Source organism: Haliaeetus albicilla, chromosome 20 (genome assembly GCF_947461875.1).
Source record: "Haliaeetus albicilla chromosome 20, bHalAlb1.1, whole genome shotgun sequence".
NCBI classification, from domain to species: Eukaryota; Metazoa; Chordata; class Aves; order Accipitriformes; family Accipitridae; genus Haliaeetus; species Haliaeetus albicilla.
In genome coordinates, this window is record NC_091502.1 from 1,475,506 (window position 1) to 1,490,348 (window position 14,843).

The 14,843-nt window shown below is 46.9% G+C and overlaps 1 protein-coding gene across 2 annotated transcripts in view; it reads right to left on the bottom strand.

The window, feature by feature from the left end:
• Positions 1-2,091: 2,091 nt before the first annotated feature.
• Positions 2,092-14,843, bottom strand: part of CCNA1 (cyclin A1) — a 41,627-nt gene continuing 28,875 nt past the window's right edge. The window contains exons 4-13 of one of the 2 annotated variants that reach the window (XM_069807988.1): positions 12,377-12,441; positions 11,570-11,898; positions 8,680-8,822; positions 7,231-7,477; positions 6,881-7,002; positions 5,941-6,164; positions 5,119-5,323; positions 3,495-3,608; positions 2,694-2,827; positions 2,092-2,359 (exon numbers count right to left, since the gene is read on the bottom strand). In XM_069807988.1, the coding sequence (XP_069664089.1) occupies positions 2,308-2,359; positions 2,694-2,827; positions 3,495-3,608; positions 5,119-5,323; positions 5,941-6,164; positions 6,881-7,002; positions 7,231-7,477; positions 8,680-8,805 (1,224 nt within the window). In that variant the 5' untranslated portion in view covers positions 8,806-8,822; positions 11,570-11,898; positions 12,377-12,441 and the 3' untranslated portion in view covers positions 2,092-2,307. Of the gene's footprint in view, positions 2,360-2,693; positions 2,828-3,494; positions 3,609-5,118; positions 5,324-5,940; positions 6,165-6,880; positions 7,003-7,230; positions 7,478-8,679; positions 8,823-8,956; positions 9,516-11,569; positions 11,899-12,376; positions 12,442-14,843 lie in introns of those variants that run through there. The other variant, XM_069807989.1, reaches the window with a different exon arrangement.

Below are 14,843 nucleotides of genomic sequence, written 5' to 3' on the forward strand. Positions count from 1 at the left end.
GGGCTAAGCCAATGTTTCTCTATATCTTGTGTTCCTGCAGAGATGAAATACACCTCCTCCATCAATGTGTTGCCAGGGATGTTCATTATGGGCATCTCATCATGCAAAAGCTTTGTATTTTTTACATTACATGGATGCAACCTGAACAAGCGTCCAAGAGAAAAATCTGAGCTTACCACACAAGAGAACGACAACACAGAGAAGAGCTAAGAATAAGTATTCAGTGAGACTCTTAATTGTCTGATGCAATAGGAAAATACATACATCCACTCTAACCAGCAGAGGACCTAACAAAGTTCTTAAGACTCAACTTGACAGGGCTCTAGAACATCTGAGTAGTAGGGGATGGTCCGTACCTCCTCCAGTTCACATCTGCCTAGCAGAGTCTGCACAGCTCTTCAGTATACAAAGATGCTCTTGCTCTGGGGCAGTGGGTGCTGAGAAACATGGCAAGATAAAAAGCTTAATTCCAGGAAGCAATCACTGATGCTGCTGGCTTGTTTCTCATCCCTAAGAGCAGCCCCACAAGCTGCTTCAAGGTCACTGGCTAAAATAAGTACCAACCTCAGCAATCAGAGCTAATTCTAGTCATTTGTAGAACTGACAACAAGCAGGTATGCACACAGACTAATCACACAGCTAGTTTTCCCAGCAAGGCAGACACCCTTCAATCCATGGATCTAGGCCCCCACCATGAAGTGAATACCACAGACACGAGCATGGGCTATCTGGTCACATCTGTCATTATCAGTAAATACAAAACCAGATTCATTTACTTAACTAGAAAGTGTTTGAAGCAAGAGACCAAGAACGGCATAAGCTAGAACTGAAACTGAATGCTCACCTCCCTTAAAGAATATTTACTTTGAGACAAGTGAATCAGTCATTACCACTACATCCATTTTGGAGGAATACATGGGGCTGCATTACTAGGAGGATTCACCAGCCTGGACAGGGAAGAGGCAGGGGGAAGAAAGTCTTACACACATCGAGGGAAGTGAAACCCCTGGAGCCAAGAAGAGCCTCATGACACACACACTGGTATAATCAGGTTTTAAAATTAAAGCAAGCAGCTTGTTAGCTGGTACTTAGTATGTCTGCTGAATTGCATGTTAATGTCAAGTGCGAAGCATACTCCTGTTTGAAAACACATAATGCCCTGTACTGATTAGTCTCTTATGAAGCAGTAAGCGCTGAAGGTTTTAAACTCTTACAGTAAGAGAATGCCTCAGACTTACCTTGCCATTTAGATGAGCTGCGCATAGTTTTCTACACGTTGACCAACATGACCAGCCGAATTTTTTTTAACTACTATGGACAGGAATTATGTTTAAGAGTACTCAAGGTGGTGTTTTGTTTTGTTTTTGAAAACACTACCTAACAAATAACTGGGGGGCACAAAACAGTGTAGCAGCTCAGGATAAAATAGTTAGTCCTGTCCCATCACCCCCCTCCTTCCTGCTAAGAGTGAGGTTTTTCTGGAGACTGCAGAGCACACACATTCAGCAGTGCTCTAGTGGCACGAGAGGTTGCCTCGGACAACTATGCCGTAAGACTACTCAATGCCACAAGTGTGGCACAGCAGCCATCTAGCTCAACTCCACTGTTCCAGTACCTCGTAGCTTTCAGCATTGCTCATTACTGCAGTTTGTCCACCTGTGTTCGAAGTGTTGCTAAGGCTCTGACAGCCACAATCTCCCCTTCCTCCAGCTCCCTGCAGAGGAATCCCCCTTAATTCTCCTCCATCAAGGGAAATGTGATTTCTACCTCAACACTGGTAGCCTTCTACGCACACGTTCTGAGTTCATAGACCAACTGCATCTGGATGTTTTTGCTGTGATATGGTAAACAAGTTGTAGAAAATAGGTTCTGTTCATGGTCACATGATCTTGTCTCATAGAAGAGGAAGAAACAGGTAAGATAATGCAGGAAATCACCTGTGTCTATGGAGATGTCAGGTTGTATTGGTTCAAGCTACTTTATCCACTCCAGCTAGCATAAAAGCCCTGCTCACAATGATTTTGTAAAAAAACACAACCCGTTCCACTCACTGATGCTGCAGATATTAACTGGAGTCAGAAGATTCAGAGGAACAGTATAATAAGACATTTATTAAAAGTGCTGTCAGCTATATTAAGAGCTATATTCTAATATCCTTTTTAAAAAAGGCCTCTAATTAAAAAAGAGTAGCTAAAAACCATTCTGATCTCTGTGGTTACAGACATATGACCTGCAGTGCTCTGTGGAATCTTTGACCAGCTTTGCCAACTGGGACGAAGTAATCTTTAAGTCCAGGATCCACGGTTACTATTGTAGAGGAAGAACTGCTGGGGGCTCCAGAAGAGACACCTGCAGGTACCTGGAATAGAAATACAGTCACTAAAGATATTAGTTTAGCTAACAAATTTAAAGGTGTCACCTTCTTGTGTAACACACTGGGGAAGAAGAGAATAATCCTGCAACATTACAGAAGAATCGTTATCCAGTACATCTGTATATCTACAGCTGAACTACTTTTCTGGTCCAAAAAGTTTTCCCCTCAAGAGGCTGACAGAGGCTTCCGTTTCAGGAATAGAAGCTGACCACCATGAGAAGTTTGCCAGCTACAGCAGCTGTAGCCCAAGCCGCTAAAGCAGAGTTATCCTGTGCTTATAGCCACGAAGTTACAGAACACTGGCTTCCTGGTTACTTACTTTGAGCGCTTATACTTCTCCTTAATCGCTTGTAGTTGGCAATGGGGAGCATCAAGGCATGCTTTATGCAGATCAGTCAGGCAAGGTGCTATCTCACTTAATGAATACCCAGTGAATGCAGCAAGCGTTTCCGGCTGGTCAGAGGAGAAAAAACAGTGTTACTCTATTGTAGGCAGCATTTATCTAGAAGATACACTTTCTACAGAAGCAGAAACCATTTTCACAACATCAGTGCTCACTCTAGGTTCTTTAGGCTTGAATCCTTCTCAAGTGTATCCTGCCATCAGTTTCACTCTGGGTCTCTTCCTTGGTGCCAGGAGATCTGACAAGAAGCTCCTTCTGCTCTAAGCATGTGACATCCATTACATCTCCTCTGGATCCTGCTCTCTGCTAAAGCTGTTCCTCCAACACACAGCTGAGAGCCCTACCAAGGCTTGCGTTAAAGCAGCCACTCAGTGTAATCCCTCCACTCAAGTGGACACATTCAGCTCCCCCTTCCCTCCCAGAAAGCCCCTGAATTGTATTTGGGGGACGAGTTTTGGAGATTAAAGACTAACAAGGCCTTAGGTACAGGCTTGATGTAAGTGAGCAAGACAGCAAGGTCCCTCTCATTTCAGAGAGGAGGCAGGATATTTCAGGTTGATTTAACATTCTTTTATCAGGTAGTCCCATTAGGTCAGGGTCCTAGGATTTCAGCCTTTATAACAACATACTTTGAAGCTACTCTTTCTGCTTTCTCAGCCTAGTTTTAATGATAACATAAAATGCTTGAGCTACTCATTAACATGCAATTGTTCTTACCCAGAAAGATCTGTTCACGGTATAGTTTGCTAGACAGTAGGCTGCTGCAGCAGTTTGTGAAGGAAGATACTTCAGAAAAGGATCAGCTTCAAGGAGACTCAGCTCTGCAAGATACTGATCAAAAAACCAACAAGTTTTTCCAGACAGAATGAACCTAGCTGGTAAAATCAGTCCAATACAGCAAGCACTGAAAATTGTCAATGGTCTCAGTTTCATGTAAAAAACCCCATGAGTTACATGTCTGGTGGGTAGAAATAGCATTGTGGTCCTGTTGAGCTTACAAAAGAACCCTTAGCATGTTTCAGTGGGGACAGAAAGACCACACTTTGTCAAAGTCTAAACAATCTACACTGTAAAATCTGAAGTTCTGGTCCCATCATCAGCTGTCCCAGTTTCAGGTGGGATAGAGTTAATTTTCTTCCTAGTAGCTGGTATAGTGCTGTGTTTTGGATTCAGTGTAAGAATAATGTTGATAACACACCGATGTTTTAGTTGTTGCTAAGTAGCACTTATCCTAAGTTAAGGATTTTTCAGTTTTGGCTCAGAGGGAGCCAAACCGCACTTGGGCAAAGGCAGTGCGGTGGCTGCAGGAGGGACACGGCAGGCAGAGGATTCATACTACAGAACATCACGCTCAGTATATAAACTGGGGGGGAGCTGGCTGGGAGGGGGGAATCACTGCTCTGGCACTGGTCAGCCAGTGGTGAGCAATTGCATTGTGCCCCACTTTTCTTGGGTTTTCTTTCTCTCTCGTTTTGTTATATTCCTCTTCATTAAAATCATTATTATATTTTAATATTATTACTGTTATTATTATATTTTAGTTATTAAACTGTTCTTATCTCAACCCACAAGGTTTACTTTTTTCTCCTGATTCTCCTCCCCATCCCAGTGGAAGTGAGCAAGCAGCTGCGTGGTACTTAAATGCTGGCTGGGGTTAAACCACAACATCAGCTCTGATGTAGTTTTACAGATAGACACTTAGAAAATTCATGTTTTGTAAAAATAACAAAGACACACTTTTCCCATCCTCCAAGGCTCTTGTTCACACAGGTGTACCTCACTTGGAGATCAGGGATAAATGGACAGCTCTAAGAAATAGAATTTGGGCTCTGTTGGAGCAGCGTCACTGTACAATCCTATACCCTCTGCAGATAAGTGGCAGGTCAGATGTTTTGCTATAAGCTTGGGTTAACCCATTTCTAAGCGGGGTTGCCTATGCAGCTATGCAGGCACAGACTGTGTCATCCTGTAGCAATGTGTAGTACCACCACACCCAGGGCAGACTTGCTGTGCAGGCACTGTTGAAAAAACAACCAGATTCCTACCACCTAGCTGCCTCATCAGTGCATTATCCCCAACCAGACAGACAGACCAAACTTGGGATTTCCATGAGATATTTATCCTGAAGTCTCAGCACACAAGCCACCTACTGAAGGTAACAGGCTACAAAACATCCAGTTTTAGCCCTGTTGCATCCTACATAAAACTTGGCATGAGAAAAAGAGTATCTTCTGATAGAGCATAGTATAGTAGCAGCACCTGTCTTAGTGAAATACAAGTGGTCCTGCTTTTAGGATCACTTCTACCCCCTCCCCAGTCCTAAAAAGAGGATAATTCATACCCTCGCAAAGTTCTCTGTCCTCATGCAGACTCCATGCCTCTGAATATACTGAAGGAGAAACTGGTTGATGGTGGGGGCTGTTAGGTCAAAAGCCAACACTTTGAGAAGCAGGTGTTCCATTCTTAGCAGCTGCCTCTTTGTGTAGGTATCATCTGTTATATACACAAACTCATCCACTTCTGGTGGGTAGATCTCTTCATATTTCCTGAAAAAGGAATATAGAAGCCACATTTGCCAGCTTGAAAGTTACGGTAAAAGCAAGCTTTCTGCTGGACCCATATCAGGATGAGCACATGACATTACTAAGATTTGTGCAGAGCTCTTATTTTAGTCCTTCCTCCAGGCTAGGTAACAATTTAGTTTCAAATTTGGGCAAAGATGTTTAGAGGAACTCCAAGTCATCAGTCTAGATAGAAACCCACTCACATTGCAATAGCAAGTTAATAGCAAGCTCTCAGAGAGCGAGTCTCAAGAATACAATGCATTCCAGACAAAAACCCATGCACTCCCAGGCTGTGTTGGGTACCCTGTCTACTTAAAGCAGTTCAAGGCTAACTGCAGACTGGAACTGTGAATCTACTACAGCCTTATAGGCTAGCAGCCTAACACAGTAGTGGTTTTGCTCCTGCTGTTATGGTTACAAGTCTTCCCCACTACAGTTCCTCACATCACAAACTGAGTATTTAATTTTGCTAGTGCCAAAGTTGCTAATCTTGAGACATCATGAAAAGCCACCTGCCACTGCAAGCTTCAGTCCTTCAAATTAAACTAAAAACTCAGTTCAAAAAAGTTTTAGCTCACCAAGATTTCAGGAACACTTACGCAGCCAGAAGAATTGCTGCTGTTCCTACAAGCTGCAGCTTCCCTCTGAGAACAGACATGCAGGAAAGAAACCTGTCCAGGAAGTTCACCGCCAAGTACAAAGTCTCCGTCCGCAGTTTATATTCTTCCCCTACTTCCACCAGCCAATCTACCAAGATGGCACGCATTCCTGTTGTTATATCTGGTTGCTTCCTCATGTAGTGGGGCTTGGGCCTGAATCTCACCTGTTTGGAGAGAGAGTTGAAGAATCAGGATGCTCACCCTGAAGAGAGCCATCAATGGCTGAGCTGATGAGCATTCTTTATAGTTCTACCAAAAGGAGCACGAGTTGTTCCACTATTAATAACTCATTACTACTAATTACAGTTATAGTGCTAGTAGTATTAATTAGCAGCTAGTAGCATCTCCAGAAAGTAGTATTTCTACACTGAAGAGCTAGGAGCTACTGTGTTAGTAGCAGAATAGTAGAAGACCTCCGAGACTATGCACAGCCTTTGCCATCAAGCACACGAGCCATTCAGAGGGACCTGAAAACAAACAGATCACATTTTTTTTAGCCTCTTCCTATCAGGAAACTGCACTTTACTGCTCTGATACAGAAAGGTAGGAAAAACTACTACTATAGCAAGAGAGCTGTCAGTGGCTTCACATCCAACTGCTTTAGTATTTTTGCAGCATTCAACTCCCATCTGCAAGAATCCTTCATCCCAAAGAGTCAAGAGATGCTCCAATGGCAGGGAATTTCAGGGACACAGAGTAATCCAAAAGGACCTCATCACTGTGTAGATGCTGCCTCCAGAGATGGCTTTTACTGCTTGCTTTCCCTCCTTTGTAGTTCAGCGGCAGCCTTGGGTTACCCTGGGGCAGCCACACATCTGTGCAGTATTGCAGCCCATCACAGAGACCACGAATATCTATCAGCTTGTTACAAGCCACTCACTTCAGCCTCTCGGAGGTACCGATGAATGTCTTCAGCATACTCTTCCACAGTCAGAGTTATGGCATCTCCCACGTGATCCTCAGGCTGGGACTGGAAGGATGTGTCCACTATCATAGGAGATCCTAACAGGTAGGAGAGGAGGAAGCAGCACGACATTTGCGCAATTAGCCTCTTCACCTTCTGCTATTTCTAGCACAGAAGTGTTGTGCCTCACGTAGACACAGTCCAAGCTATCTTGAAGTGTTACTTGCTGTAACATCAGCTACTCACTAGCTTACCAGCATCACAATTCATAACCACCTTATGTGTACTTGTGCTATAGATACCATCCGAGTAGTAACAGGAGTTACCTGTACTCAGATCCAGCAGCAGGTGAATACTGGATGTCATTGCACTAGTATCCAGTTCACACAGGCTTGACTCCAGCTCTTCAGCCACTTGGCAGGTGTAGTTTTCTTTCTGTTCTGGTTCATCTATGTAGATGGCAAACCCTTGCTTTGATGCAGCATTGACCGTGCAGTCGGGCAATTCATCTTTTCCAGATGAAGGGATGGTGTTTTCAGAGCCAGAGAAGCGTCTGATAACAGCAGCACCCTGCTGAAACAGAACACACAGTAATGCTGTGGGAGGGCAACTCAGGAAGAAAACAACAGTAAGTATCACTTGTTTCGGAAAAGAAAATCACTGTCCTTGCCTAACAGACACCAGTGACATAAAAGTTTGCTGGAAAAACCACCAGCTGCAGGGGGTGCCTCAGAAGTACCACTTTTGACTGTCTTGCTCCAACAGACACCTCACAGAAAGAGCGAGGTGTAGCAAAGGACAGGAACCAGGGGAGCAGCCTCATCTCCAGCGCCCACCACCAAGGAGAAGGAGGTGAGAGCGCTGCTCGCTTCTGGTGGGGCTGGCAAGCGCAGGGTCTGCTCCGCGTTCCGTTCCAGCAAGAAGCAGCTGCTTTAAAGCGCGGCAAGTTAAAGTTGCACAAGGAAGCGCTCGGACACTGTCACAGACTTACGAAGGACTTCGCCTGCGAGAAGGTGTTTTACACCGAGTTACAGCTCAGGTTTTCAGCTCAAGCATCACAACCCCTAGGGCTACAACGTGTGACTGGGATACAATCCTTCACATCACCTACTATCAGTAAGCCACCAACCAAGTTAGGGGCTTTACACAGTCACAACCAAGAAGAGTTTGTGCACCAGTAACAGCCGCTGTTTTGGGTCCTGTAAATCAGCACAATCACATTTCCTCTGCCACACCAGCAGACTCCAGGAGGGCCCAAGGAACTGAAGCACAGACAGATGCCCCGCTGTGAACTTTAGCTTCTGGAAGGCTCTGGCACCCTGCTGGCAGCGTGGCCAGCCACAAGGCAATGGGACCTTTGGGTAAGCACCAGCGAACGGAATTTTCTTAAGCTGCCCCCCCGCGCTTTAGAGGGCAACTGCCCAAACAAATTCTCACGGAGCCTCCCCCGTTCACTTCCAGGACAGATTATTTGTCCACAGCATTTCCACGGGGGAGCACGGAGGAGGAGACGAGGGCTGAGCGGCCACCAGCAGGGTTTCTCAGGAGACTCACGCTCATTAACCGGAGCCCGACCCAACCGCTTCCCCCGCCGACCCCAGGCCGCTCCCCCCCCAGCAGCGGCGGGCGGGCTGCCGGCCCCAGGGCCCGGACGGCGGCCGGGAGCTCCCTCGGGGAGCCCGGCGGGGGCGGCTGCGACCCCCGCGGCGGGGAGAGGAGAGGAGACCCGACCGGCCGCCCTCCCCTCCCCTCCCCTCCCCTCCCCGGGGGCTCACCTGGCTGCCGGGCCGGCGCTGCCCGTTCTCCGCCAGCACCCCCAGCACGGCCCGCCCGCCGCTGCGGGGGGCGGCGGGGCAGGGCTCCCGCCGGCCCGCCCGGCTCTTCTCACCGGTGCGGCGCATCGCCCAGACGTCGGTACCTTTCGGAGAAAAAGGAAAAAAAAAAAAAAAATCAACAAAATAAAGTTGGGGGAAAAACCAAACCAACCACCCCAAACGCCCGGTTACGCCTCGGGCAAGCCCCCCCCGTCCCGCAGAAAGGCGACCGACCGACCGACCGACCGGCCCGGCCCGCTCGCCACCGACCCGCGGAGGCGGCCGCCGGCCCACCCGCCCCTATATAGGCGGGGACCGGCGGAGGCGGTGGCTGTTAGCCGCGGCCGGTTGGAAGCCCGGGCCGCAACCCCCGCCGCCGCCGCCGCCGCCCTGGCCCTGGCCCTCGCCGTGGCAACCCAAGCGGCCCCGGGTCGTCATGGAGACCCCGGCGGGGAGGGGAGGGGGGGGGGGGGGACGGGACCGGCCGCGCTGCCCCCGCGCAGGACACGCACCGCCCCGCGCAGCGCCCGCGGAGCGGCGGGCGGGGGGGCCCGGCCGGCAGACCCGGCCCCGGCCGCCCCTTGCGACCGGCCGCGGTAGAAGGCGAGGAGGTGCGGCAGAGGGAGTCGGCGGCTTCGCTGGGGTCGAAGGGTTTGGCTTCCTGCTCTGGTAACGGGAAAACGAGAACGAGGAGGGTCTCGGGGGTACCCGGGCTGGGATGGAGCCTGAGCCGCAGAGCCAAGAGGACTTGGGCGGCCGCTTGTCCGGTGCCATCCAAGATTCCCGCAGCAAGGAGCACGGCCAGCACGCTTTACTAAATCCGTGGGCGCTACCGCCCGCGGTGCTGGGAAGGGCTGCGACTCTGCTGGGGGACGAGATTCGATTTAAAAAATGATCTTGGCAAACTGGAAGAACGTTCTGGAAAAGCGGGATGCTCCTGCGGCACAAGTGCGAGGTCAGACGCAGCCGCTGGCTGCAGAAATGCAGGAGGAGGGACAGCCGGGCAGGTCGCAGCTCCGAGAAGAAGAGTCAGGAGGTTATAGTGAACCGCAGACTGAGCGTGACCCACCGTGCTCATGGCTGTTCCAGCATGAGCAACCAAGAATAAATATACCCTGTGTGGCGCACAAGCCCTCTAAAAGTCCGTAGTGAAGACAAAAGAGCAAGCGGTGTAACAGGTTGAACCTCAGCATGAGGTTCAGCTCAGGTATCAGGCTTGTGGGCTTGTCATGCCCCAGAATAGACAGCATGGGAAATTTGGGGATTTCCCTTTTAGCAGATCTGCAAGAGCAAGTTAAAGAAACCGCTGTCAAAAATGGCTGTGCCTTGGCAGCTGTGGTACTTCTTGAGATGCTCTCCAGTGTGATTGAAATGTAGGGGCTACGATCCAAAATTTGGATACGTCAAGCAGGGTCTTATACCAGAACTGGGTTTTGCAGTTCTTGTCATCCAGGTTGTATTAAGGTCCGTATTTTTTCTTCCCACTTTTCTTATGTCTATTTTTTAATTGAGCCCCACCCCCCGCCACCTCCCCAGTGAATTTACTATAGGAGGTAAGTGGAATATCCCAAGGTGAAAAACATTACCTGTGTTTGATCCATTGGCCACGTAACACTACTTTTCCTTTGTGACGGAAAGAGCTCCGTGTCCTCACAGCAGCAAGGTTGTAAGCAGGCGGTTACCATAGTGGAGCTGTCACAGCTACAGGTGTGGGCAAATGCAGGTCAGTAGACAGAAGGTTTACGCTGTACTTCCCTGTTCTTCTCTTTCTTTCACGTCATCTCTAAACCCCAGGTTTGCACAAGGAAGACTTCAGTTGGGGACAGTTCTTTAAATATTATCATGCAAAGTTTTAATTTCTGGAAAAAATCAGTCTAGCTGGCAGCCTTTGAAATGAAATAGCAGCTTAAGTGGAACTTTAAATACTCTGTATCCTGTTGTTTTGATGGCATTACTAAAAAATACGGAAAAAATCCTGTGCTATGATACATGTAGAATCTGTAGCAGTCTAAGAAGGTGGATGTTAGTCAAAACCATATTTAAATGTGTGACTATTCCACATGCTAATTAAAAATTTCAGTTTTAATAACATTTTTTAAACAAAAGGCTTTTGAAATGTATATATTTTATGAGTGAAAAAAAGCCCAGTCTCATTCTTCTTAGCAATAAAGGAAGAAAAAATTGGATTTTTCCCTCAAAGAAAAAATTTGCTTTCACTTCAAATTACAATTCAGCAATGTTTTTTCTAATTCAGGAGTATCAGGACTCTTATTTCAGGCTCTAATTGTATTTTAAGTGGCTGGCACTACTCTTCTGACCGTAAATCTGTATGGGTTGCCAGTTTCAAAATCTCATCTGAGAAGAATGGAGGTCATATATTCAGGAGCAAAAGGTTAAAATATAAAAAATGAGGGAATGACTTTGGAAACTCATTCCCTCGGGACATCAATGAGGCAATGGTTCTAGGGCTCAGATCCCCAAAGATGTTTATGTCCCTGACGCCCTGGTTGCATGCCCATTTCCATTCAGCGTGGTCTGGCCTGCTCCCAGCCGCTCACTGCTGCTGCCGCAAGGATTTGTGCGGTTGTGAGACAAACCATGGACCTAGTCCACCTGCAAAGTAACGCAGCCACAACACCGGCACAGCGCTGTTAGCGGCGGGGTCACTTGTCTCAGCTGGGTTTCTAGACAGCTCCATGAACTGTAGGTCCAGCACAAAAGAAATGATGAGACTGCGGTACCAGCATCAGGAAGGCAGTGGGGGTGGTGGTATCCCTTGTCTTTATAGACCTAGCGCTCCATGCCTGAATTTGAAGTGCTGTTTAATTTTTCATAATTTTTAAAATGTTACCTTATTCTTTGTCAACACTGAAAATACCAGCTGTTCTTGCAAGGGATCTTCCTTTGGCAGTGCCAGAGCTGGATTTTTTTATTTTCAGTAAAAAAAATCTGGGCGTGATACGGAGATAGATGAAACATTATGCAAGTACGTATTTTCAGATAGGTAAATGCTGTTTGTGAAAACTGCCTGTAGCTTATAAGAATAACCTTACTTCTGCCCAAACCTATTTTTCTAGCTGCTCAGTCTCTCCATGTGGCATTTGCCACGAGGAATGTCAGAACTTGGTAGTTCCAGGTCTAACATGTAACTCGCCTTCATACAGAAATCACGTGTCACTCCTAGCCAAATACATGGATGGAAGTTACTTACTAAATTTGTCTTCAGTCAGTGAATATATCCAAAATACCCTTTATCTTTATATCCAAATACCCATCATATCCGCACACCATTTAGACATAACTGAGGAACCTCAGCTACCCAACAGATGACTTATATTTTTATATATGAGCAGCATATGGATGTCCTTGATAGTCATATAGTACATCAATGTAACTGAAACACCTCTCAAATAGCTTTTAATGAGGTTATCTAAGCTCCAGTGTCTCAGGAGCTCTTTGAAACAGCCCAATATGGATTAGTACCTGAGGGAGGCCAGTGAGCTTTGCCAGCCACTACCTAATTGTAGCAGCAGATCAAATAAAGCTTTGGGCCATTAATCATTTACTTCTGAGCTTTCCTGTGAGTGCTTGAGAGGAAACCGGGGCCTTCCTGAGTGGACTCCTTAGGGCTTCTTGCAGTAATTACTGTCTTACTTACGATTTCTCGGAAGACAGAGAAGTCAGAGTGATTCCTGACTTGGCGAGGGTGCTTCCTCGGGGCTTCTGGAAAAGACAGGATTAAAGGGCTGGTTAGGACTCGTCTCTGCCTCATGACTCTTTCCGAGCTCCTGAGCTCTTTCTCCTTTTTGCAGTTTTTGCTTTGAATGTTGAAATTTCCACATTTGGCACCTTTTTCAGTTCAAGGGACTTCCCTTCTTCCGTGTCGTGGGAGCAGGCACAGGCTCCTGCTTTCCTCTCCGTGGACCACTGGTAAGCCCCAGCTTTTACAGAGCGAGCTCTGCACGGGCTTCAGGTCATGATCTGGGGCATGGGCAGTGACTCTGCCTGGCCTCCAGTTCTGCCCCAACGTCAGGCATCCCAGAAGCAGCACAGAGGGCTTCTGTAGAGATTGAAGAGCTGGATTTTATTTGTAAATTTCCCAACAGAAATACTTGAAGAGTGTATTTTACTATATCAATCTTTTTGCAAGATTTGTTTACAGAAGAGAGAAATGTTGTCTGTACAAATGCAGGTGCTTGGCACTGTGCCTGGGAGCTGGAGGAGAGACGCAGCACACTCCCTTTTTTCCTTTCTCATGCAATTCAGAGTTTTCAAGCTACCACCACCACATCATCTCCCTCCCAGGATCTTGGTCCCGTCGCCCATACAGGGAGCATCCTTTGTCTCTGTGGCTTGAAACCACGATTCACTCCTGCTCTGGTTGTAAGCATACAGGGGCAAAACTGCCTTTTGAAAGGAAATCATAGCATATTTTGACCTAAGATATTTTTCCTGCATATTTCTTCCTCTCATGAGCTTGAGAAGGACACAGCTGCTTCAGGAGCTCCCAGCAGCTCCTGCTATCCAAAAATCAGACCACCCCGTCAGCTGTCCCCTTCTCTCTTCACCCTTTGAAGTGTGTTTTGGTCCCTTGTGTGTTTTAATCCCCAGGTTTTCAGCTTGGCCTAAATAGCTATTTGGCCTGCACCCTGGAAGTAGTGTCTTCACTAGTAATAAAACATCCATTGTCTTACAAATATGTGTAAGTATAAGATGTGAAGCGGTTAACGTTAAGACTTGCAACTTCCCAGCCTCATTTCTCTAAGTCTCATACTGAATTACAACACAATATTCATATAGGAAAACCCATTCAGGCAGGTTAAACACAGAGTTATTATGACCTTGGCCAGGTCACATTCAATATTGGGGAAATTTTTTCAGACCAGTGTACCGAGCAATCACCCAGCAGGTCCGTGTGTGGCACAGACTCTTCTGAGGTCAGCTTATTGCAGAGCAACCCTGAAGGTTCCACTGCATAGCAAATTTAATGCACGGCTGCATAATACCCTGGAAAATGTGCTGTGGGAGCAGTCTCTGAGTTCAGAAAGTTTCTAAAAAGGATTATGAAATCTCCTTGACAGCGAGAGCAGTGCCTGGACTCAGTGATCTGCAAGGGCCCATGAGGACCTTGTTGTATGGTCTTACAGCAGCAAAGCAGTGGAGAACCTGAGCTCTCTTCTTTCATATGGCTATGATTCCTAGGGTTGTGAATAGTCCCCTGCCTGCAGTTTGCTTTGATTATCATACCAGTAAATTAATTTCAAGTTATTTAAGAATACATAGATTTTATCTTGGGTTTCAGTGTTTTTTCTGAACTACCAAAATCAGAAGAATGGCCAACAATTAAGACATGGGTCCAGGGCTCAGGAATTGTTGGCCAAGGCATACAAACAAGACCAAGACACAGCCTTGGTTGAGCCACCAACTCTCACCATATATTAGAGAGACCGCTTTGGCTTTCTCTACCTGTACTGGATATTTAGCACAGGCCCAAACCAGAACCCAAGTCCAAGCTTACCTAATATTCCTCTGCATGAAAGCCCACAGTGAATGGCAAGTTTGGACAACTCTGTAGCCCAACGAGAAAAAGCTCTGTGCACCCAACCACCTAACAGGCAGGATCATGTGTCGCTGGCAGTGCAGGCAGTCACAGACACAGTCTGCATTGCTTGGCTGATGATAGTGCATTAAAAAGGGCCAGAAAATGTAGTCTACCCTTAAGTTCAGTCATCTATACCATATGGTTGTTAGTACAGCTCTGACATGGTCCCTGCTGCAGTTCAGGCTCATGGCAGATTGTGCTTTTCAACAGTTTGTGAGCATAATCCAAAGGTTAGCACGGCCAGGGACCAGTCCCCATTGGCAGTGGACATGTGGACTCCTGTTTTGACAGATAAGAGAACCTAATACTCAGAGGTTTTCTGAGCCTGTATTCCTAGGCATGGAAGAAATGGTCTGAGAGTAAGAATTGTGCTTGTTGAGCACCCTCCAGAAACTCAAAAAGAGGCCATAACTGAAAGAGGTTGTCAGGATGCAATCAAATTCATAATATCTGCCGTCTGGTTTCCTTTCATCTTATTGTGTTTCTCCTTTTGCCATTCCGTAATTTTTCCAAATGTCCTTAG